The 25,082-nt window shown below is 37.7% G+C and overlaps 1 protein-coding gene and 1 long non-coding RNA gene across 2 annotated transcripts in view; both read left to right on the top strand.

The window, feature by feature from the left end:
• The window catches only part of LOC308188282, a 42,362-nt gene extending 29,138 nt beyond the window's left edge, over positions 1-13,224 (top strand). Inside the window, exon 7 of the long non-coding RNA XR_013945323.1 lies at positions 1,177-13,224. This is a non-coding gene — a long non-coding RNA (uncharacterized lncRNA). The remainder of the gene's footprint in view (positions 1-1,176) is intronic.
• A 6-nt stretch (positions 13,225-13,230) lies between these two features.
• On the top strand, positions 13,231-23,726 carry NCF4 (neutrophil cytosolic factor 4). Its single transcript, XM_080577036.1, has 10 exons — positions 13,231-13,465; positions 15,205-15,289; positions 16,627-16,780; positions 17,070-17,140; positions 17,968-18,095; positions 19,084-19,141; positions 20,788-20,886; positions 21,644-21,774; positions 21,868-21,933; positions 22,694-23,726. The coding sequence occupies exons 1-10, from the start codon at positions 13,434-13,436 to the stop codon at positions 22,935-22,937; spliced, it is 1,068 nt and encodes a 355-aa protein (XP_080433162.1). The 5' UTR covers positions 13,231-13,433; the 3' UTR covers positions 22,938-23,726.
• The last annotated feature ends 1,356 nt before the right edge of the window (positions 23,727-25,082 follow it).

Below are 25,082 nucleotides of genomic sequence, written 5' to 3'. Positions count from 1 at the left end.
TTTCTAGCTGTTTCTAGTAGCTATGGGGATACAGACAGCAGAAATCACACTTCTCACACACACTTTCTCTGCTGAAAAAAAAAAAGCTGGTGAAAATGATAGACAAATGATTTTGGAAACAAATCATTGATGTGTCCTCAGCGTAAAGGCTATGAAGTTTTTGGATATGAAGTTTGTCTTTATTGAATCAGTATATTGTTACCTGGTGTGCAAGAATTGCTTTTACATCTAAAGAGCTGTAGTATCTATTCAAATTTCTTTTTTGGACCTGAGCCGTCTTTCACGGTTGTCACTGGAACTCTTTTTGGTATTTTTAGTGGAGATTTGACCAGGCCTCTCTTCTAGACTTCTAGAGATTTTTACAGAAATTGCAGTGAGATAGGGATCAATTAGTAGCACTGAATAATTACTTTGTGGAGAGAGGAACACTTTGTTATGAATTTGATTGAGACTGTCAGTCTATGTTGGTACTGATCTCTTGTTAGATATTGGTGACTTATGAAAATTACTGATAGTTTAGATCACAATTAGTCTTACAGGTGAAAAATCACTGTCTTATGCCAATTCCTCTTAAGGATTCAATTTTTTTCTATATACTTTTTTATTTTCTTAGAAAGAGTAAGTCCTTTTGTCCTTTTCTATGTTTTGTTGGATTTTGTTCTTGTAAGGATACTTAATAATCCCGCTTCTCATGGAGGTACCATAGAAGTGAAAAGTTCTGCAATAATAGGGGAATGTGATGTCTTGTCATGAAAACTAACCAAGTATTGATGTTGACATGCAAAGTATTTAAGACTGTATTTTACTATTCATCATAAGAGCAGGAAAGAGAGCAGGCGGGGTATCGGTTCTGATAAATACTTAAGAGTGTGAGTAAGAGAACAAGCAAGGGAATGATTGATTGGGTGAGGACAAGGACTGGGGAACAGATACATAAACACACACACATAGATAAATACATGTTTGGCACGTGTGTGGGTTGTAACAAATGTCTCAAGCATGCATGCAGCCTTAACCTAAGCGTGTACACATACCTTTTTGAAAGATGATGTACACGCTTGTAGAGGAAAATGTGTACATCTGCAAAAAATTAGGCATGTGTAACATGCACACACATGACACAGAGGTAAATGACAAGTTGTTTCAGTAATTCATTTCTTGCTTTTATAAAATCAGGGAAATTGTGGTGATCTTGACAAATCTGAGGAAGCTTCGAGAAATGATGAGAGAAAAACATGGTTCTCATGTCTCTTCGTAAGTAGAACATTTGGAGCTTTCTACTCCACCTCCCCTACCAGAAGTGCATCTGATACATTGTACAGAGATTTCAAAGTTTAATTTAGCTTAACTCTTGGCTGCAATCAACTGCTGATAAATTTAGTTGGGGGATTAGGGAACCTAAAAGTCTAATAGCTCCTTAAAAGGAGCCTGAGGATGAGAAAGCAAAACAAAAACATCTGCTAAAAGTCTCCCTTAAAATGGTGGCACACCATACAGTAACAGCTTACAGAAATAAGTAGTTCATTTTAAGGAGAGAAGGGATTTTTGCAGATACAGATGCTTGGAGGAAGAAATCCAAAGGTGTAAATATTTAAGAGCGTTGTTTCTTTTGCAAAGCCAAGGGATATCCTGATTGGATCAATTGCATGTAGCAAATATTCTTCTGTAGTTCTAGATAATTTGTTACTCCAGGAAAAAAAGAAAAAAAAAAGTGGAAAAAAAAAAAGCTGTTTTTAACTTCTTTTGCCTGTTACGTCTTTTGTGTAGACTGTCATGTTTAAGATAAGGTCTTTGCACTTGTGTGGCAGCATTAATTCAAACGTGAATTCTTAACCATGACTACCTGATCGTAACACTGTGGATAGTAAAGTAGATGTTTTGACCAAAATTTTACACATACAGTCAAAAATGCAGACTCAGACTAAATCAATCCAAGAAAACTCAGTCAGATATTTATTTGAAGAATAGATTTATTATAAAAGGCCAGAAGTTTCTTTTCCTAGATGCTTCTTTCTCATTTGTTTTTATACTGCGTCAGTTTTTGTAGATTCAGCTGTAACTAGGGCCTTTCATAAGTATTGCACTTACATATCTCATAGCAAGAAATAATTCTTGTGCCAAAGACACTACGATCTTGCTCAACCTTATGCATATGTTTTACTTTTTAACTATGAATAGTCCCTCTGAAGCCAGATCTAGGGCCTAAATGAGAACCTTCAGTAACCATTTCTTGCCTTTCCCCACTTCTTTTGCTATATCAGTTACATTTCAAGTTGTTCCATTGTCCTAGGGCCCAGGAAAGGACTTAGGTGAGAAAAGGTTAAAAAAAAAAAGTATTTGAATAATTATTATTTAAATTAAGATGGAGTAATCATTTGATAAAAATTAAATCTGCTGAAAAAAGAAATGTCCCTTCACACAATGTTTAATTATCTTGTGGGTTTAGCAGCTGGATGGCTATTATTTCAACAAAGAGTTTATTGAGATTTGAAAAAGGATTATATGTAAAAGTAGAGTATCTGGTGTTAGCCTAGCTAAATCTGGTAGGCTTTGAAGCATAAGACAATCATCAGAAGGAGTAAGTATGTGAACTATATTGCCAAAGCAGGCAAATGCATTCTGAATTCATTTTTTTTCTACAACATATGGATTAAGGAACTATTGGAAAGAAAGTATCCAGAGCAGGATTACAGGTCTGCTTTGAGGAATCAAGAGAGAAATTTAAGAGTGGGAGAAACTAAATATTTTTCCGTGTAAAATTTTCTGATGTTCATAAACTCTTAGTATAGTTACATTGTGACATAGGTGGACTGGTAAGTATTATGTCTGCCATTCAAACATGTGAACAGTGGGTTCTGCAGCTGAGAACAAAATTATACGCGATTTTTAAATGAGGTCTCTGAAATACTAATTAGACTTATTTAGTTATGTGGTGAAAGTGTTAACCTTATCTGATTCTTGTTGTCTGAACCACTTATATTTGTAAAACTCTGCAGCCTTTCTGATTGGTTGCTAGTCAATGGCTGTAAGAGTTCAGTTTCGAGTTGTATACATTTTTCTTTATCCTTTTTTCCATCATGCCAGATATATAGACAGGCATACTAAGTTTATATAAATTATTTTATTTTTTAATAAAAGTAAGTATCTTTTAATAAAAGTAAGTATCTTAAGCTCTAAAGGTCTCAGCACTAACAAGAACAAAGAAATGGGAACCAAACTTCTAAGACAAAAGAATAACTGAAGAACTACATTTATTGCTAATGAGACTAGTGCAGGTCTAGTGCTTGTGCAGCGCGTAAGTTTAGTCACTATTCATTTTCGTGGTGGCTGTCTTCCCCTCCTCCTCCAGTTTCAAGCAGCTTTCTATCCAGGTTGTCAATATTTCTCTTGTTCTGGGGGCTTGAAAACTAGCAATAGTATTCCAGGAGAGCACTATAAGCATTTACTAGAGAAGAAAATTAATTTCCCATGACCTACTCATGTTCAGCTTGTTCTCCATCAGGACCTTTCAGGTCCCATTTTGGCTACTTAGCCAACCCATCCCCACACTCCTTCTAACCTAGGTGCAGAACTTTACATTTGCTGAATTTCATGATTTTACTGTTGGCCTATTTCTCTAGCTTGCCAAGGTCCATTTGAATGGCAGCCCTGCCCTCCAGTATATCAAGTGGATACTGCAAAAAAGTACTTTAATCAAAAGTCAGGTAGGAAACAAGATATAGATCTTAATACCTCAGGAAAATGCTAAACCAAACAAACACAAGTGCAGGCATTTCCTACAGGTACAGTCCATGCAGCTGCCTTTAACATCCCCTGGTCCTGGCAAATCCTTTTTTGTCAGCTAGCCAAATGCCCTCATAATGATTCTTTTTCTCTAACAGTACTCCTCTTAAAATAGTCTTTCTCCAGTAAGGTATATAAAGAAAATGTCAGAAATCAAAATGGAGAACAGTAAGAAGAATGGCAACAAGCAGATCAAAAGCAACAGAATGAGAACATAATTCAAAACTGTTTTTAGAGTCTCTCTTTGGGTCAGGGATGGTCTTGCACTGTGTCTGCAGCAGACCATGCAGATTGGAGTTCTGATGCCTGCTAGGTCTCTCAATACACCTTCTATACAGAGAATAATAAAATAAAACAAGAAAAAAAAAGGTTCATATATTGAGAGAAATAAGATAAGCAAGAAAGGTATATGAAAGAAGGGGAAAATGAAAGGACTTGACTAAAGCCTGGTCAGCAAAATTGCTGGTAACATGGAGCTGAAAGTGTAGTTGCTCTGTGCATCCATGCTGTCAGGCAGTAGAAAAAGGCTCTGATCTATTAGTTTTTATAACAGACAGATCTTGGCAAGAAGTATAATCACCTCAGGATACCTGTAGATTTGTAGAGGCCAACAGAGTATATCTCAGGCAGCGGCCAAACAAGGAGGGCAAGGGGCATGGTTCTTATTCCTTAGTTTTCTCTTCCCCTCTCCTAATGTAAATCATCCTGTCTTATCTAAGAGAAGTAATTTATGGTCAGCCTGCTGGCTGGTCAGCTTCATGCCTCTCATAAATTAGATAGTCAGACACATGTGGGTCAAGTTTGGAAATGCAATGCATGTCTTCAAAGGAGGGATGGATTCTTCCCAATCCTTCCTTACCTTTGGTTGTTCTTACACATCCCAATTTATTCCCTTTACTAATTTATGTTCCTCTTTCTGCCCACTTTCCATTGCCTGTATCTTTCTTCTTTTTCTTCAGTGAACATGACAGCTATACTAGAATAATATAAGGAATTAGATTACTTCTTTGCCTTATCTTTTGTTTATCTCACATCCTAGATACGGAATAAAGGACTATGTTTCTCTTCCTGGTCTTTCCTCCTTTGTTCTCTCTACGTAGGCACATATTTCATGCTGAGATGAACTGCAAAGAAAATTGTCTGGACATCAAAGCTCATTATGTTCTATTGCAGCTGAACACCAGTAAATAACTCTACTAAAATTCTCAAGAAAGATTTTATTTAATCTCAGCTAGGGCTAGATCTCTGGGCCATAATAGTACTTGCTGTGCAGATCTGCTGTACAGGTCTGAGATATTTTTTTTTTCCCTTCTTAAGATCAGGTCTGTAGTTAATACTGCTGTTCAATGTAATTATACCAAAAGAAGCATTAGTGAGGTTGATATCATGCCATCCAAAGAAGTTTATTTTGTTCTGGCATAAAGTGTTTTCAGTTAAGTTATTGATATAACTCTGTTATCAAAGGTGGCTTTTTGTTTGTTTGTTTAGTTCTTTAGTTTCTTTGTTCATTTTAACGTGTAGTTCCCATACGTGTCTATTGGTTGATACAGTCAAGAGAAAGAAAAAATGGAGTTGGGAGAAGACAGTGGTATGGGGTATTCTCCTTCTGGCATTATCAGCACCAGGGTAGAAGTAAGTAGTATTGAAAATGTATCTAATTCAATACTTTCTCTACTGTGGGAGGTGATGATTCCACTAAAAAGCTTCAGCAAAAGTTGGTCCAGCTAGCTGGAAGCATGACGGGGTATCTGGCACAGAAGATTTTCTAGTCAGTTAATGGGAACACATCCAGTACAATCCCCTTTTGAGTATGATCAGGCCAGGCTTTAAAGGTTATTTGACCATTCTCATTTTGTTAGAACCTTGTATAGTAGAGAATTTGTCTTTGAGATGCAGAGATATCAACTAAGGTGCAGAAAAAGAGATACCATCTTCACTTTCAAAACCTTCATTATGATCTTACAGTAATCACTTCTTATTCTGTATCACTGTAATATTAAAACAGCCTTGCGGCCAGCAGCCTGATTTAGTATTACAGCAGCCAGACAGAATCTAATATGGGAAAAAAGGGGAGAAGTGAGAGCCCTGAGTTCAGTGAATCTTTGTAACTGCTGTCAGATCCACTGGACTAGACTGTTGACAAACAGCACAGGGAGAGCTGAAGAAAGATCCCTGGTAGATCTGAGAGCCAAAAATCAGCTAAACACCTCTGAGAAGTTTAGAAGCTTGTTGCTTGTTTGGCTCATTTCCACCTGCCTTTCCCCATTTCTCTGCAGCAGAAAGAATGTTGGAGGGTGCGTACTCTGGCTGGCAGGCTGTTGGAGGAGACTCTGGCCTCAAATTACACAGCATGAGAGCTCTGTGCATAAAATTAGCAGCAAAGATCTGTGTATTAGGCGCCAGGGAAAAATGTCACATTCAGCAGAACTCAGAGGCGAGAGGTGGAACGGAACGAACTGGCACAGGACGTCAATCCCCCTCCACTTCTGACTGGGTTGCAGCAGACTTATCTGAGGGTGTCCTAACCAGCTAGCTTGGAATAAAATTGTTTAGATAGGAATTGTATTTTATGTCTTAATAATAAGATAGTTTGAATTTTTTTCATCCTTTTTCCCGCTTGCTCTTTCTCCTTTTATCTCAAAATGTCTTCTTTGTGTCTTTTCACAAGGAAATCCCTCTTTACTCATGAAGATGTATTATTGACATACAGTTTTCTGCCCTCTTTTCCACGCTTCTGTGGTCTGATTCCCAGTGAGAAACACACTGTGGTGGCATTACATTCAAATTTTATAGTGGATTCCACAAGCTGTTTGTAGTGAAGTCTGGAAAATTAAGTAAAGGACTGGCAGAGAGGGCAAAGGCACTATAGCAGAGAGACACAGCTATTCAAGGGCTGGATTCTTCAGATACTAACTTAGTAGCAGATATGTCATTCAGAAAAAACTATTACAGAAAAGGTCACAGCCAAGGGTGTGTTTTGGCTCCTTCCTTACATCATAAAAACAGGAAAATCCTTGCTGTGCCAGTCCTAGGTTGCCCTGAAGCACATGTGTTGGAGACTGCATTGCCATCTGTATGTAGAGATGAATTGCCAAGAGACGTAAGTGTACACTTGCCTGATTGTTTGGAGATGTACATGTACACATACACATTCACTCTGTAGTCAGAATGTGTTTTCATAAGACAGAGTTATCTGGCAGCAATGCTGGTTTGATGCATCCTTCCCCATTTGTTCTCTATATTGATGTCTGTACTGTGAGCTGGGCTTGGAAATTGTTCTGTGGTTTAAAAAGAATTTTAACAGCTGGATCAGTCAGCTGATGTATTTTGCAGCACAGCCTCATATGTGCCTTCCTGTGGTGCAGGAAAGAGCAGGATTATGTGTGGACAGGGAATATAATAAGATACATCACTGTGTGATCACAGCTTCGAAGTCCCCCATTACTTTTGTTGGCCTCAAATTATTGAAGCAATCCACAACTAGGGTGATGCATTCCCAGATTAGATAGCATTCTTGGACAGAAAGCTATTCTTCATTTAATTTTCTTGTTCTCCTTTTCAGTAGTAGGGCAGGCCCATTGGCTTCTGCTGTTTAAGATATGTGATAGTTTAGCAACTACATTCTTTTGTAATGGATTGGGAATAAGTTCTAAGGCCTGGCATCAGAGCATACATTACCGGCATATTTTTATTTTCTTATATTTTCGATTTGAACTGTAGGTGATTTTGAGTGCAGGTGGGTTGCTAAGGATGATATATGTAATTTATCACTTTTCACCTGACTTTCCCAGAGAGTTATTGCTCTATTGAGCCTTTTTCTTTCCTCACTATCTCCCTATTAAAAAATAAAATAAAAAAAAGTTATATTGTCAATCCCATTTTGCAGATGGCAATGTTGAGGAATTAAGGAATCACATAGCAAGCCAGTGGCTGACCTGAACATAGTTAATTGAGAGCTCTCTTATTTAGACCCAGCTTTATGTTACAAGGCAGGTTTCTGCCTGTTGAGGTGTGAGGCACACAAACTTCGCACTAGAAATGGACAGACTGGCAGCTGGTTTGCGATCAGATTACTTATTTGTACAGTTACTGCTGGACCCAGTCTGCAGGTTTATCTTTCAAGGAATAAAGGCTGAGTTAATGGCAGCAGGTGAGGCAGCAGGTGAGGCAGGCTGTAAGTGTACACTATGAGGAATACTGGCAGAGCAGAACTTTGAAATTCACAGCATTCTGATGTTTATTTCCTCTACATTTTCCACTCGCCTTTCTATCTTAATCTCCAATCCCCTTGCCCCCCAGTTTTATTAGGGGATATTGTCCCAGTTTATGAATCATTAGTAAATGAGCCTTAAACTCTCTGTAATAAGCAAACTGGATATGTCTGCACCAGAAAATTGTGCTTCCTTGACTATATCAGTGTTGCTAAAGTAGTACAACTCCCCTAGGGTAAAGACAATTATACCAGTGTAAAAGTGCATATCCAAATATAACTGAGTCCCTAATGGGAAGGCACCTCTATACCAGTAATAACTAGGTCCATAGTAAGGCACAGTTTTATATTCCTAGCCTTAGGAACCTGAGGTGACCAAATCAGGAATGTAGCTACTTTATGATTCATGTATAGTCCAAGGAGACAGATAAAACCTTTAGAGGTGGAGTTGGCCCACTTGAGGTCTGATTTACTGACCAGAGGTGCCGGTTTCTCTTCATTGTCTATTCAGAGAACTTCCACTTAACTAAAAGAACTTATCTAAGGTTTCTAAATTAAGTCAGAGGAATTTGTTCACAGGATTTCATCAAATGGATGGGGAAATTATTAGGAACAGTGTAGGATGGTTTGAATGTCGCTCCGCACAAATTTTAGCAAATCCTAACCCTGTTTTGAGATTTGGGAAAGTTCAGTGAAAAAAAATTTTGAGTAATTTTGACAGGTCTTTGAACCTGTGAAACAGATGAAGCAGAATTTTCTTTGCCTTGAATAGCAATAACTGTGACTGACAGATTTCTGACTATCTAGAGATTAGGAGTCTAAACCACAGAGAATCTCCTGCCACAAAGGGTCACTGCTGCTGTGCACTTGGAAATATGTTTTAAGGTTTTGGAGGAATGGTTGTAGGCATACAATTCTCTAAGAGGTTCTCAAATGGAGCCATTCTGCTTCTGTGTCTGCAATAGCTGGTTACCAGGCTTTGAAGCTGGTAGTTAGCTATTCTATATTGGTCCACCTCCAGCTCACAACTATCATACACAGTAGCAGTGACAGTGTCTGCCCTCTTTCTTCCTTCTTTGCCTCTTTTATCCTGGAAATCATATGCTAGCTGGTTAAAGAAATGTTCTGTTGCTCTCTCCGAGCTTCCATTTCTCTAACTTATCCTAGTCTTGGGCATGAGTATCCAACTGAGCTCTGCAAGAGCAAAAAACCCCATTGCTCATTAAGAAATTACTATTGTTATGGTAAGACTTACTCAAATTCTTTTTATCTCAAGTGGTCATGCTATATCCAAGAGAAATGTTGCATCTTTTTAAATATTTATAGTAAAGGCAGAGTTGTTTTCCATAGAGAGGAAGACCACAATATTGCGTGTGATACTGCTCTGCATAAGAAAAGCCGTGAAGATCTGGCTATAGCACTCTGAACTAACAACACCCAGAATGATAATGTTGAGTGCAAGTAGCTGAGAAAGACTAAACAAAAACCTCATTTTGGGGGGGTTCTTTTTTTGTCTTGAAATACTCATTCCTTCATGAGTGGTTTTATTCAAACAATTAAGGTGCAAAGAAGAGATTTAGTTGTAGGATTTAATTTGATATTCCAAGGAAAATTCAGTTTAAAAAGAAGGCTACTGTTTCTTTAGTTTTTGGCTCTGTAAAACCCATTCATGTTGAGTACTAATTTATTATATAAATGACATGATTACATTCACTGTCAGGGAAGAGTGGTAGATGCTGACCTTTAAATTTTTTTTCGTTCAGGATAGATTGTGTAGTTGTGTTTATGTCAGCAGCGCATGATCATAGTCCTTTTCTGCAAATTCCTACCAGTTACTTTTCACCCCTAACAAGCAGTCACAGAAACTGCATCCAGCTTTAAATCAAGGCAAATTTTCGAAGTTCTACTTATCCATAATCCCGTGCTTTTTTTCCCCTCCCAACTCAAAGTGTGACAGGGAGAGTATCTGTGCACTCAGCTAATATGGTTTGAGCCATTACCTGGTGAAGAATATAAAAACAATCAGATCAACTTATCATCTCTTTGTTTCTTTTCAAGAAGTTCAGAAAGATAGGACAACTTCAACAACATTTTTGTTTGGTTTGGTTTGGTTTATGATGGGTTTGTTTTCATCTGTCTTCAAAGCATATACTCAAGAAAGAGAATCTTGTTACTTGCCACTGTACCAGCTATCTCTTAAGGATTTTGTAACACTACCTGCAAAAGAACATTGACAATTACAAGGCAGACATGAGTAGCTTATTTTATGTAACTTTTATTAAAAAGTTTTGCAGAGACATAATTCAATATTAATGTGCTAACATGATATGGAGTTTAAGCATGACTGTATTTGAAAATATTGTGAATGTATATCGAAGCCTTCTGTAAAGCTGATGGTAGCCATAAAAGCAAAATCTGTATAGGTGTGTAATATGAATGGAAAACGGAATATAACTCCAAATCACTTTTTCCCAAATCAGTGTGATCAGTTACAGCTCAGCATTAGGCAACCACAGAAGAAAAGACATTCAACAGCTAATGCTGCATGTACTACAGAAACAAATATTCCACATATCCTCTGAAAACAGTAGGTTAATGAAAGTGTTGTGCAAGCCAACTCTGCTGCTTGTGTTTCTGTTTGATATTCAGCTCCCTTGCAGTGTTAAGTGCAATATACTTTCATTTACAGATTATTACGTGATGAGACCAGACATCTTTTAGCAATATTATTCTTGTTCATTTTATTCAGTTACTTAACAAATTCACTCTGTGACTAGTGATTGAATGTAATTATGCAGTACTTTTCTAGGAATGGGTACATCAGACAGAAGTTATTTTTCTAGAGCTTAGTGGTGTGCACAGTCAAAATTATACAGTAGCTGCTGCTCTAGTAGACGTGGTATGTATTGCTGTCATCAGAATTGATTCAGCTGAGGAATTTTATTATGTTCCTTTGATTAGTGGTTCATGTATCTTTAGTGATTTGGAACTACCTCCCCATATTCCATGTTTGTTCTGGGTGTTTGGTTATAGGTGATAAACTTGGACTTCCAAGGTGTTTATGTATCCTTCTAGAATTATATTCTAACAACATGTACATCAGACAGAAGACCACAATTCCACAGTTCACAGGCATGCACAGCCAAAATAATATAGTAGGTGCTGAACTGGGAAAAAATATGTAATTATGTCAGCACAAGCTCGTAATTCAGTCATCTGAGGATTTTCTTAGTAGTCTCCCATAATTAATTAATTAATTAGTATTTCTTGCACCTGGATGCCTATTTTCTCTTACACATGGGTAAATCAGCTATCCAGTCTTCTGAGGTGGTAATCTGCCTTTTGTTCAGAAAACAAGATCTTTGACATGTTTTAGTTCAGAACAAGAAAATATTTGCAGAATCAGGAACTTTCACAGCAAGTTTACCATTATTCTATCAGAACAGTGTTATTACTGGTTACAATCTCTAGTAAACAGAAGTGCGATCGAAGAACTTCAATCAATTTATGTCTTTTACTCAGCCTACAGCAAAGCAGTTGCATAGACAATTTATCTATGAGGTTGTCTATCAACCTGTTCTTTGAAAACCATGTCTTGGAAAGAGAAATAAACACTGGGAAAGTATTTTTGCACTGTCTCTTAACAGATGTATCTGCATCATATCTAGGTTATCTTCCAAGAGATTTGAAAAGATTAGGATATCCTTTTTATGATTTTCTTGTCAAAACTATGATATCCATCTAATACGAATAGTGATCTTAAAAGCATTACTCCCACCTTTTGCTCTTCTGTTAAAGTTTACCTGGTTCTTCTGCCTTCCATAATCTTTTTGCACACCAGGAGGGCCCCTCTGAATTTTAATGAGTTCATATATACTGATCTTGTGATTAAGAGTTCTGGTGAAGATGATCTTTTATTATTTCTTTCCGAATGTCAAGAGAAAGCAAGAAGATTGCAGTTAGAAAACTTTGTTATGGTCACACTCATTCAAGGCAAAGGAAAGAGAATAATGAGTCTGCCTTCAGGTTACATGAGAACTGACCATTTAGCAGGCCTCATAAAGAAAATGAAAAACACAGCGGAGTGTGAAGATCTAGGGAGATACTTATATAAAACATCACCATCTTAAAACTACTCTGCTAAATCTTCATGGATAGCACAGAGTAGCAAATCACTCAGAAAATACAGTACAGAATTTTGTGACTTCTGTTCTCTTTGATCAAGAGACACTGTACTCCCTCTCAAATTCTGTAATGCCTTCCATTCTCCACAGGAAAAAGATGGGTGAAGAATTTACTTCATTAAAATGCAGTAAAATGAAGTTTACTCTTAAGTCTGATGATTACAATTGTCAATAGAATTTTATGGTGAAGGATGCTGGTTGACTTTTGCTCCATTCAGATAAGATTTTTTTTTTGGTGCTTGACAGCAGAAGGATTAGAAGGAATGAAATATGTACCAAACATGAAAACGGAAGAGAGTTAAAGACGGAAATGTGGAGACAAAGATACTGCACATGACAGCTTTTTGACTAAAGTGGATGAGATATGCTGCAACTTATCCGCAGTGTTAGGAAATGATGGTTTCCTTGTCACTTTATTCCTTTTATATTCTTCTTGAAAGACTTTCAACTGATGTTACACAAGTGCTATATCACTACCCTTTGAGTACAGGGCAGAGCAGTTAGGATTCTCCTTGGGTGAGCCACCTTGTCTTTGGGGGTGGCAAATGTGGATTGTTTGGAGCATATGAAACTGAGAAGATCTCTGCTCTTTGAAGGACTCATGTTTTACTTGTACTGTTACATCCTTCAGAACTAACTTCCTAACCTCCTGTACCTGGTTTCCTGGTATCCATGTGATTGACAATGTTGAATTTCCTGACCATCCTTTCTGTTCCCTAATGAAAATTTATTCTTTAGCTCCAACTCCTGGCTTTTGGTCCATGGAAGGGAGGATCCTTGGGAATCACAAAGGCTTAAGAAGAGATCAGAGGTATTCATCCTAGCTTACAAGCATTGTTAGTGTAGATGTGTATTTGGAGTCATTACAGCTGGGGTAAACAGAATTTGATGAGTCCACTCATACTGGCTTTCCGGAGGCAAATATTTCTCTGCAGGGGCAGACAATGGCTCACAGTTTCTGCTTTTTGTTGGACCTTTGGTTTCTCAACTGTGGCAGTTTCGATACATGACAGACATCACAAAACAGCCTTTCTTTATGACTTTTTTTTTTAGTACTTCCTCAATTTCTTGGGGGTGGGGAAGTACAGAAGAAACTGACACTGAAACATCGGAAAAAAAGATCTCTGAGGCCTTGCAGAGGAGTCTTGATTCACACAGGGAGAAATGCTTTGACCAGGCTCATCCCATTCAGTCAAGAACTGCCTAAGAAGCAGAGGAACAGAGCTTAGCCATCTGGATTTAGGAAGCTGAAAAGCATGTCTCTTCCCCGACAGCTGCGAGAAAAGAGGTAATATGTCTGTCCCTCCTCCCACAAGCCTCCATGGAACTGCTACGATCTGTGCATTTAATTTTGATGGTTCTAACAGGCTGCTTCTTATCATAGCTTCCAGACTATTAGGTTTCTTAGCGTGGAGCAGAACATTTGTTAAGTTGGAGTGGATTTTCTTTCATCTTTTCTGGGCAATATTCACCACGTAGGACAATAGTGAGTCGTTGTCCTCTATAGCTGCCAACAGATTCCCTCTCGCTTTTTTTTTTTGTTTGTTATCAGTGTTTGTGATATGACTAGTTGTATTTCTTGATCTCCATAACCACATCCCACTTCACAGTAAGTGGTGGTATTTAGGGTATTGTGGGTGGTGCTGATTCATGCTATTCTCCTCCTAGAACAAGTGATTGCAAGACTTTACATCATTACTTCAGCCCTTCTGATAGGCTACACTTCGTGGAAACCCCTGCTTGGGATATTCTTATAGCAGAATAAATTAAGCCAACTGCTGTGTTTTTTTTGTAGGATCATAAAAATGTAACATTACTTCAGCTTGGCATTCCTTAGTGGATCCTTTTTGCAGTTTCTTTTTCTCTCTGTCTTATTCTTGATCCTTCTTACTTGAATGTTAATATAAGTAGCACTCTAACATGACATAAGATTGAAGCAAAGGTGAATGTCTTCTGTTTGTCAAAGATATTGTGCCAAGGAGGAGGTCCCTGAGGAAAACGCATCTGCCAATCCATGCTGTTTTATTGCATGGACAATGCAGACAAGAAATGTGAGAGCCTGGTCATATGGCTTCTCTTTTGGTGTTCCTTCAGGGATCCTCCCTTCTCTTTTCCTTCAAATGCAACCTGTTCATATTCACTTTTAAGAATCTGAAAAGCTCATTCTAACACTGCCCACTTTCATGTGTTCCTCCATGCACTTTTGATGTTTTCAAACTTGTATCTTTGTGCTTCTTTCAGGTTATCTGTTGTGGCTGGAAAGTCTACTTGTAAATATTTGCTAGGCTATTCCTTCTTTCTCCAAAACAACTTTAAGGTCTACCTTACTGTGAAGTTTACAAGAAAACTTGGCAACATTTTGACAGCTGGTGCAGGAACCATTAGTTATGATATAGAACAATATTATATCTTTGTTTCTTTGCTTTTTTCTGTTTGTGTTTATCCTTCTGTTGTTTCTTATTTTATATTTACAAACTACATCGTATGCATTTTACACATAAAATATAACATTTGTACGAATTGCCTTTATGCTGTCAGTTTCTACAGCATGTAACACAACAAGCTCTTTTCTCAGATCTGTTTCCTATTCCCTAATGTAATACAGTAATAGTAACAGCATAAATCACGGTATATAAAAAGCTTCTTAAGAATAAGAAATAGTACTACCAAGTTGTAATTGTAAGCCTACTAGATGCTGTAGGAAGGATTAAGAATGCATAAATGGTTGATCACATATATCAGGAAAGGCTTACCAGCTCAAACTTTTGTTTTGTAGTCCTGCTACTCCAGCAAGCCCAGCAGCAGTAGGGCTGTTTTTCAGGCTCATTGAGTTCCCACAAAGGTTGCTGACTTGTGCTGAATTTACAGAACTCAGCATCCCACAAAGGAAGAGAAGGACACCATGGGTTTCTCTTGGTTTTGACACTAGAAACGTGATGTTGCCACCTAATCTTTGTTATGTATGGCATAGATATCTCCAAAGGCTAACAGTATGAGTAACTTAAATCTTTTGGTTTTGCTTCACAGTGATTTTGACCAGCTTCCAGATGATGTACCTGTTTCAGCCAATATTGCAGATATAGAAGAAAAGAAAGGCTTTACTAATTATTATGTAAGAAAGGAGACTTATCTTGCCTTTATATGCTCTCATCTGTAACTGGTTTGGTTGTGGAAAGCAAGATGCAATTAAATTGGTGTAGCTGCTTTTTGTAACGAGTAGTTCCATGCTGAAAGCTTCTCAGTGCTTAACTTTTCAGAAATGGAGGTTAGTTTATCACAAACTTAGTCTAAACATTTATTTTACTTGGTGAAACCTGACAGAGGTTTCCTCTAATATTGCTTGGTTTCTAAATTCTTAACTAACTTCTGATTTATTTCCTGTTAGAGTGCTATAAGCTTGGTGAAGAGAGTGGGAAAGGGAATTCAAAGAGGGTAGCTTAATTTTTCTATGGTACTGTCAAGTTAGGATGTTGCCATTTCCACAAAAGGTAGTGTGTCTTTGATATCATATTTAGATCTTACAATGAGTCATCTAAAAGCACACAGGAAGGGAATAGAAGGGAAAAGCAATATGAGATTTTCTGAAGAGGGGCTTTGGATGAACCCAGCTCAGTCCAGCTTCTACAGACTATGCTTCTTTTGCTGGAGACTTTGCTCATAAAAGCTTCCCACTGAAGTATGCAGGTTTTATTTTGGAATGTAGCGAAGTTTTGTTACTCTGCCTTTATGTTTCCAAAGGATATGGCTGCAACATGAATAAGAGTTCAGTGCCTGGAAATCAGGGGCTACTTTAGGGCAAAACAATTTTGGTGAGAGATAACAAATACTATCAGAGTTGGAGGGAGATCATTAGAAGTGAAATGACTAAGTTTTTTATTTTTATTTTTATTATTATTAATATGGTTTTACTTTTGGTCAGATTACATTGACCATAATTTCTAAAATTGTGTACTTAAAAGTCAAAGAGAAGTATGAATGCTTTCTTGTCTGAAAATCAACTCATTTAGACTTCTGTCTATAGATATGGATGTTCAAAGCATCCTACTATACAAAATATTGGCTTTAATTCTTTAGTGACTTCATTCTATTTCAAATGGCAGTATTTATATTTACCTCCTTAATACGTTTTGCTCCTCTCTGAGGGAAGGTATGTAAGCACAAAGTAACATCTAGTCATTCCAGGTTTTCTTTTAAGATCAGGTGATAGAAAGCAGCCACAGGGACGTGATCCATGGGAAAGCTGGACCCATACATATACCACACTGTCTGGTGCTAACTTGTTATTTTCTAGTACTTGACTGTGCAGATGCTTAACTGAAGCATTGCTTTTCATGTTGCCCCTAAAATAACTTTCCCACCACTGGAGCACTGCCTACTGTATGCCTCATTTTCTTCTTGTAAGTATTCATAAGTCTGAATGTCAGCCTGAGTCCCCCTTCTCTGTTTCAGTTGTTTGTCATTGAAGTAAAGATTAAAAGTGGTGGCAGATACCTGATTTTCCGACGCTATCGTCAGTTCTATGCCCTGCACACCAAACTAGAGGAGAGATATGGGGCAGAGAGCAAAAACAGCCCTTTTACCTGCACACTCCCCATATTGCCAGGTAAGCTGCAAGTACCAAATCTGTGTGATTAGTAGCTTTGTCAGTCCCAGGCCGTCCTTAAGAGGAGTGCATTGTATGGAAGTACACAGGATTTCTAGCTGTGACAGGAATTAGTTCCCAGCAGTGGAAGGTGGAGAAGTCAAGCTTCACATGTGGTAAAATTCATTTAGAACGCTAAAATCCTTCAGATAATACCTATTTTCTTGGAGATCCTACTTTCGATTGCTTCATTTCTGTGACAGCCTCTTATTTTTTCTTTAATAACTTTCACTGGTTTAATGTTTTCTAGGGAAGGTTTATGTTGGGGCCAAAAAAGAAATTGCAGAGAACAGGATTCCTATCCTAAATGTCTACATGAAGGTAAAGCTTCCTTCCTGGGGGTAGAGATTGCACTGAGCACTGTAGAAAACTACCCCTTGCAATCAGCTGAGAGACATATTACTGATGTAGCCCTGGGTATCTGCTTCTCTCTGTACCATTTTTCTGGAAGACACAGTGTCCGCACTGTGGGACAATCTGCAGTCCTAGTCGCCAGATTGTTCAGACTGTAGGGATCTGCTGGAGTACAGTGTTCACAAACGCTGACTCCTTGCCTTCGTATCTGGATAGATAGCCTTACAAACAAACAAAACCAAGATGTATGAGGAAATGGTGAATCTTAGAATGTTGCATGAATACGGGGTTAAGTAAGCGTGGAATACGGAGTTTGGCAAGTGCACGTAGGAGACTAGCAAAGCGGGATGGACTTCTGAATATACCTGCTCCCTGGTGAAGATAGCCAGCAACATCAAGGAGAGAAATTTTTTGTGTGCAGGTTAACTGAAACCCTGATGTTAAATCAGTAATGGTCTGAAGCAAAGGTCAAGTCTTCCAGTACTTAAGGCTGCCCTCTTTCCACAGTCATTCATGTTCTGAAGGGAAACGCCAGGAATAATTTACTCCTGCAGTAAATCAGGCGCACAAAGAGTGAAGCGATACATTGGCCAACTCCAAGAGTAAACAGGAGAAACTGTCAGCTGTTCAGCCTTGTCCTGCTGAGTGAGAAGGGAGAGGAGGGAGATTTCTGGCAGTAATGAATATCCTTCATGATCCTGTAGGTCAGAGATGCATATCTGGTACTTGTAAATAAATAGAGAATTGATCTTTCCCACTGTTATTACTCTGTTTCCTACTTGCTCTTGGCACAGAACCTACTCTGCCTACCCGCTTGGGTGTTGATGGATGAAGAGGTACGGCTGTTCTTCTACCACTCAGATTTTGATAGTGAACAGGTGCCTAGAAGACTGAGACGGCTTCGCCCACGGACACGCCGTGTGTAAGCGATTGACGTGTTTTTTTTTTTCAGCATTGCTTGATGTAAGAGATGCTGTCCAGTTTTGTGCGAAAAGAGAGCTGACAATCACCACTGTGTTTCCTGAGTGAATCCATGAAATCCTAATATGAGCATCTCTGGGGGAGAGTGAAAATATGCTATTTCTTGCTTACAAAAATCTAAAATTTTTAAAGCATAGCTGGTATTTGCATCAAAAGGAAAATTCAAAATTGAGAAATTGTAGACTGCTTTTTTAAAAAAATGCTCTTTAACTCTATCTGTTGATAATCCTTGAATGGTAATATCTGTTATAATCTGAAGAATATACAGGCCAAATTTAAGGACACGGGCTTGCACCACTAAAGTCAACATGAGTTTTGGCACTGAATCAATGAGATGTTTCAGACACTAAATGAAACTGAATATTTAATTTGTTCCTATCCTTTGTCTAAACAGGGGCCTATCCTACATACCAGCACTGGCACCTCTTTGCTAAGCAGATATTTTACTTCATTACCCTTCAGAGAAATTAACTCTCCTTTCAGCACATCAAAGATGGACATGATTCCTTTTCACTTATCACAAGCTGTGCAAAACCTGCATGTGTGTGTGCATTCCTGGATGTATATGTGATGGCAGATTTTGAACAGAGTGCCATAAATGCCAGAAACAGAATTGCCCAGAAGGTAGAGTAAAGGGACTGAGCAATGCTGTGGAAGAGGCATACTGGCTGTATTGAAAATTGCATCTGTTCTCAGCAGCAGACATCATCAGATTGCTGCTGCTCTGCACTGAAACAGAGAACTAGGGCAATGCTGTTGCATCTATATCTATTTACTTCAATGCTGTACACACTCATGCAGTGATCCTCCAGTGATCTGCGGCTTGCCTGCCTTGTATATAATGAAAACGTGAATGCTGTACTGATCATATAGTATTTCTGATGACTAGAAAGACAAATATACCTCCGTGTTGTCTCCTTTGTCTTCAGTAAAAGCATTTCACCCGAACTGCCTGTTTTGGACCGGGTGGCAACTCCTCGGGCTGAGGTGAGTACTCTGCACAACCTGTCACAGGAGAGGAGAGAAAATTCTGTTTTGCTCTGGTATCTCTTTGATCAAGATGTCTTTTCTAATTAGAGCTTGGGGAAGGAAGGGAAAGTGAAATCTGCACAGGAAACCAATTGTCTTTCACAATATGGAATTAAATAAGGGATGGAAGGAAGTGTTCTGTTCCTCCTTAAATGAATAAGAAGGAGGTCCATTGTGAAGCCAGAATGACAGTAGGTTCAAAATTGAAAGATATGTACAACTCACTGCCAAATAGTCCACATGCACATAGTGATACCCATAAACTGAATTTAAAGCAAGCAGAAGCTTCAGTCTCATTGACTTTAGCATATGTATTAAAGCTCTGCAGATGAGGCATCTTAGTAATTTCTGTAACATAAGGGTTTTACTGAAAAGTGCCTATAACCCTGTCTTTTGCTGTAAATTGTATTTTTATTAAGCATGTGGAACTGCCTTGTAACCACTACACTTGTCTGAGCGTAGACTTACTTTCTGGAACACGTGACATTTTCATGTAAGGTTAATAAACAACATGCATTTGCCTTGATGTTGTTTTGTTTTTACACTGATGATAGCAGCTCTTGGATCAGGTGTATCTCTTGGGTTTTATGTATTCTTTTGTTAATATTTAATCTACCCACCAAAACTTTTCATTAGACGAAAGAAAGGTTTTTGAAAGGGCTATTAAATAGACATATGAACTACTAGCATGATAGCTGTTCTTTTTTTTTTTTTTTTTTTTAACTAGGAGAACTGTAAAGAGAGCCTTACTAGGCTCTGAAATTTGATATTGACAAGACCAAAACAGCCATCTCAACACAGAATAATAAGGAACAGCTTTTTGTTTTTGCTTTTATAAGAGCATTTAAATGGCTGCTGTGTTCTTGATGGACAAGGGGGGAATGTGTGTTTTTGATAACTCAGCAATTTTAATTTTTCAAGAACATCTTGTTAAGGTGGTAGTATGTGCTTACCTCCATTTTATTATTATTAATATTTATTTATTTATTTATTTTCCTGAAGGGGGCATCTAAGTTCCATTTTAACTACACATGAGTTTCCCAGACTTCCTCAAAGCACTCAGTTCAGCACACAGGCCTGAACACTAGATGTAAAAAGAACGGTTAGTTACTCTTGAATTAGGACACACCAGTTCTAAGGCTTACGGCTCTTTGTGACATTTTGCAGCAAATCAGAAAGCTGTAACACTGCAACCAGAAATAATACATATTTTTTCGATTCTCAGGAGTTCAAGTTGTCATGTTTTCAAGGTGCCAATTGTCTTCAGCTATCTTGGCTTACTTTCTCTTACATGTTTTCAATGTATTTATTTCTCTGGTGCTCTATGTCTTGCCACTACTAGGTGTAGCCCTTTCAGAGCCATGCTTATCCTATTGCTTTCACTACTCCCACAAAGCAATTTTGTGTGTGCTGAGTAGGAGAAGAAACTGTGAGAACTGTAGACTCCAGTCATATATATGACCTTGCCCCAGAAATAAATCTGTGATGACAAAGTGCATACTATCTTGCTGGTTTATACTCTGTGCATCTCAAGAACAGAACTGAAAGAAAGATTCACATTTATAATTCTATGAATTAATAATTTGTGTTGCTGCTTTCCATAGGCACTATTTGATTTTTCTGGAACCAATCAACTAGAGCTCAGCTTTAAGAAGGGAGACTTGATCTATCTTCTCAGCAGAGTAAACAAAGACTGGTTGGAGGTAAGACTGTGATAGCGGTACTGAATTATTTACATACCTTGAAATACATGAGCAGGAAGGGCTATCCTAGTCCTTGGGATATTTCTCCTTCTTTCAAGAGGAGACTGTATCACAATCAGGTGTCACTGTCAGGAATAAATCCTTGACTCCAAATTTGAAATTTTTTCATTCCATGATGGTTTTAGCTTACAAACTTCCAGCCTGTTAGACTTCAGTTTTCTTTTGCATTTGCTTGCACTGGAATGTTTTTGAATTCTTTAGAAGTGATTAGAACACAAAAAAAAAAGCCTCAGAAAGGAGATGGAAACTCCATTTCAGTGATTAATTGGTTTCTTGCCTCAGGGTGAGTTGCTGTATACTTCATGCTTCATACCACAACACACGTCAGCCTGATTACAGAGAGCATAAGAAATGCAGCAGTGTTCTGAAAAAGGATGAGGAAAACATACTGTGTGTTTGCTGATATGATATCTCTGCTTGCTCACAGACCACAGCCTTTCTTAGTAACCATCTGACTTTCATTTTTTACACACAGTTTCACTCCTATGCCTTGTATTTATTTGGCTACATAATTGTATAATCTTTCTATGGAGGTGGCATCAGGTCACTTCCACAGCTAATTTATATTCTTGCATATAGCAAAAATAAATAAATAAAAATACTGTTGTTTCCATGGAAATTAATTGAATTCCAGAACGTATAATTTGTGGCCAAAATGGTGTGGCATTCTTCATTCCAACCCTTCCTGTCTTTCCAGGGAACAGTTAATGATACCACTGGGATTTTCCCATGTGCTTTTGTGAAAATCATAAAAGATTTACCACAGCAGGAAGACACAGTGAATAAAGTGCGCTGTTATTACCATGATGAGACAGTAAGCACTATCAGGTAATAATAAAATAGTCTTCCAGGTTACTGCTGAAGAGATGCCAATAGTTCTCTGTTCATGATATGCAATGATTAGATTTGTTCTTGTTGCAGGGATATCTCAGTGGAAGAGGACCTGAGCAGCATTCCATTATTCAACGATCTCGAGGAATTGATAAGGTAAGTGCAAGCAGGTAGTTGTATATTTAATATAATTTAAACATTTGTCAAGTTCCTTCCAGCCCTAGCTTTTGTACGTTCTACTTGGCCATCACCCTGTTTTGAATGTGAAACACTTTTGAAGTGTTCTAAAGAATTTGTAATTTGTCTTGGCCAAGAGCTATGTGGGATTGTCAGCAAGTACCGTATGCTACATACTTCCAACTCAGTTGTGCTGGGTAGAAATTTCTATTTCTTGTTCTAAGACCAGAACCATGCTCCCAAGCAAGGATCTTTTGTCTAATATACTTCTTCAGGATGCAGGACAGTATCTTATAACACCCATTAAACTAGTGTTGAATTAGATTAAGCTAGTGTTGAACATCAAGATGTTAGAACATCAAATATTAGTAATAGAACACCTGTGTCAATATTTTTCCATTCCTTAACTTACTCTCCCCTCAAAAAATGCAACCATAAGTAGGCAAAATTGGGGAGTAACTATAGTGAACTTATATATATGGGGATTTTATCATACAGAGTAATTACGCTATGTGTATGGAGTTACTGACGATGGTTCTGACAGGCTTCTTAGCTTAAATACAACACAGCATGAATGCAGCTGTATGATTTCTAGTACTAGCTGTATCAAGAATGCCAAAACACCCAAGGCTTAATGTGACTTTTATCAGAATTAATTAGATTGCCAGTATATTGTTCATCAGGCAACACCTCCCAGGCATTCCTTGATTTTGGGATCAATCAATTTTTCTTCTACCAGGCGGGAGTTTGACCAAGATGACATTGTTCTGAATTACCGGGACCTTGATGGTGATCTGATCCGGCTGCTCTCTGATCAGGACGTTGAGCTCATGGTGTCTCAGAGCAGGAGAAAGCCCTCTGAGAAGCATATCTTCCCTTGGAAGTTGCACATCACTCACAAAGATGACTTCAGCGTCTACAACACAAGTCCAGGAATGGGTGCTATTCACACAGTTAAGAGCAACATGAGTGCTGTAGAGTAGAAGTTCCTGCAGGTAGCTACATTGTCCTTCAGTAATTCTTCTCAGCAGACAGTTTCCTTTAGCAAGACTTTGAAGTGAGCTTGAAAAGAGTAACAGTAGTATATTATCTTTCAGCCTAAAATCTGTACTTAGCTTCTTGGTCTGTTTAGCACTCTTCTGTAATAAAGACAGGTATATAAAGACCAAAGAAAGTGAGGAATAGAGAAGTAAAATCACTGGACATGTTCACAAAGCAAGTCAGTGTTAGCCAGCCATAGAGGTTTAGTGTCCTGAGCCCCAAGACCTGCTCTAATCTCCATCCTTGTTCCCAGAGCTAATTCCTTGCCTAGAATGTCTTCATAAGGTTTTTTTTTTTTTTTCTCTAGACCACCATCACTTTCTCTTCACTTGCTGGTATGAATATTTGTGTGCCATTGCTAATGAATGCAGTAATTATTTCTGTCCCATGAGAGTCTGACTGGACAGCCAGAGTTTGTTCTGGAGGCATCAAGAAAACTTTTTATTTCAGTGAAGAAATTACAGCCCACTTTTGCCTTCTTCTTTTCACTGGCCAATATTTTGAATTCGGTGAATCAAATCTAGTTCACTTGCAGTGCTACTTACAGACTTCTTGTAACTGTACAGTCTATTTGTTTCCACATTTTGGGATAATTTCTGTGATTCCTATCCAAATAGTAATTTATTCTCTGTCTCTCTTCTGCTTTCTAACACCTCACTGCAAAACAGAATGAACAAGAAATTATTGTGTTGAATTCTTCAATAAATAAAGTTGTGTATGTGTTTATTTTATCAGTTTTCATTACAGTGTTTTTTTGGGGGTGTATATGAAATAATTCATGCGTTTGTTTTTTTCCTTGAAAGAGAGAGAATTTGGAAGAAGAGTTCAAATGTTACTTATTCAGCTTTTCTTAAGCAGGGGTTCATTACTGAAAGAAAAAAAAAAAGTCTTCCCACCTTTTCTTTAATGGTCATACAATTAAAACATTTTTTTTGAACAAATTACCTCTGCTTGTTAGAATTACAAATTATGTATATGTTATGTAAATTGTATGAAACCTAAAATACTCTATTTTAAAAACACCATGCAGTCATGGTGTAAAAGGATACCATCCTGTATAGATATAATCAGTAAAAAATAAGAAGTTAAAAAGGGTTTTCAAATATTTTGCTTTGGATTAATCTGTTAGTTTCGGTGGTATTAAATTGCACTTCTAAAAGAAATGTTTGACCTTGAATTGCTCTTATAATTTGTACAGACAAAAGGTAAGACCGATAATTATCTGGAAGTACTGGTAAACAGTTACCTAACCATATATGAATAATCAACCTACCCCTCCAAAAACTGTCAAAATTATGTTTTCTCCTTTTCTTAGATGTTACCTGTAATGCTGTCAGGTAACAAAATCTTCAACGACAACAGAAGTATTTAAGGTGACTTATCCCTTAAGCTTGTTTTTTTTTTTTTCCTTTCTTTTTATTATTCTTCCTGATATATATGCATAAACTTACTTATTATACATAATCTTTAATTTTCTATTATCTGTAGTCCTGTATTCATGCATATATTTGTGTTAGTAATAATGGAAGTAATTTATATTTACAAATAAGCATATAATTTACTATACCAGGATCCATAAATCATTTCTGACTTGACACTTCATTAAGTGCATAGTTTTAGCAGTATACCAATACTGTACAGACTTGAATAAGAAAATGCTCCTCCAAAGAGTTGTAACGTGCTGCAGGACACATCTGTTTTCCAGGGACGAAGGTTCCGCCTGAAGAATCCACATATTAAATTTCAAAGCTAGATAATGTATACTCATGAGAGACATAGGTTGTCTTCTTTTTTCCAATGATGGAAGGTTTTAATGGACATTATTTTACTTAAATGTTATAAAATGTAACTTCCCACTTTAAAAGCATTTTAGCAATATGTTTTAGGATGGAGATGGAATGATATATTGATACACGTGATATGTCTATACATACGATAACAATGTGATAATAATACGATAATAATGTTAGTAATCTTGCATCATGTGATATGCAGGAGACCTCACTGTACATCCGAAACCTAACTGGCACATATGCATGCAAAGCTTCTGGTGTGCAGGATCGCCTGGTACCTCTTCCTGGAGTTCA

This window comes from Anser brachyrhynchus (genome assembly GCF_964034855.1).
Source record: "Anser brachyrhynchus genome assembly, chromosome: 1".
Taxonomy (NCBI): domain Eukaryota; kingdom Metazoa; phylum Chordata; class Aves; order Anseriformes; family Anatidae; genus Anser; species Anser brachyrhynchus.
The sequence above is the reverse complement of the archived record's forward strand: the minus strand, read 5'-3'. Positions and strand labels throughout refer to the sequence as shown.

What these genes read in the sequence shown, in the direction of transcription:
- NCF4 (XM_080577036.1), top strand. Translation starts at nt 13,434, where the DNA reads ATGTCTCTTCCCCGACAGCTGCGAGAAAAGAG. An exon ending in CGACAGCTGCGAGAAAAGAG is followed by an intron (nt 13,466 to 15,204) that starts GTAATATGTCTG and finishes TTTGCTTCACAG; the next exon opens with TGATTTTGACCAGCTTCCAG. An exon ending in TGGCAACTCCTCGGGCTGAG is followed by an intron (nt 19,142 to 20,787) that starts GTGAGTACTCTG and finishes TGCTTTCCATAG; the next exon opens with GCACTATTTGATTTTTCTGG.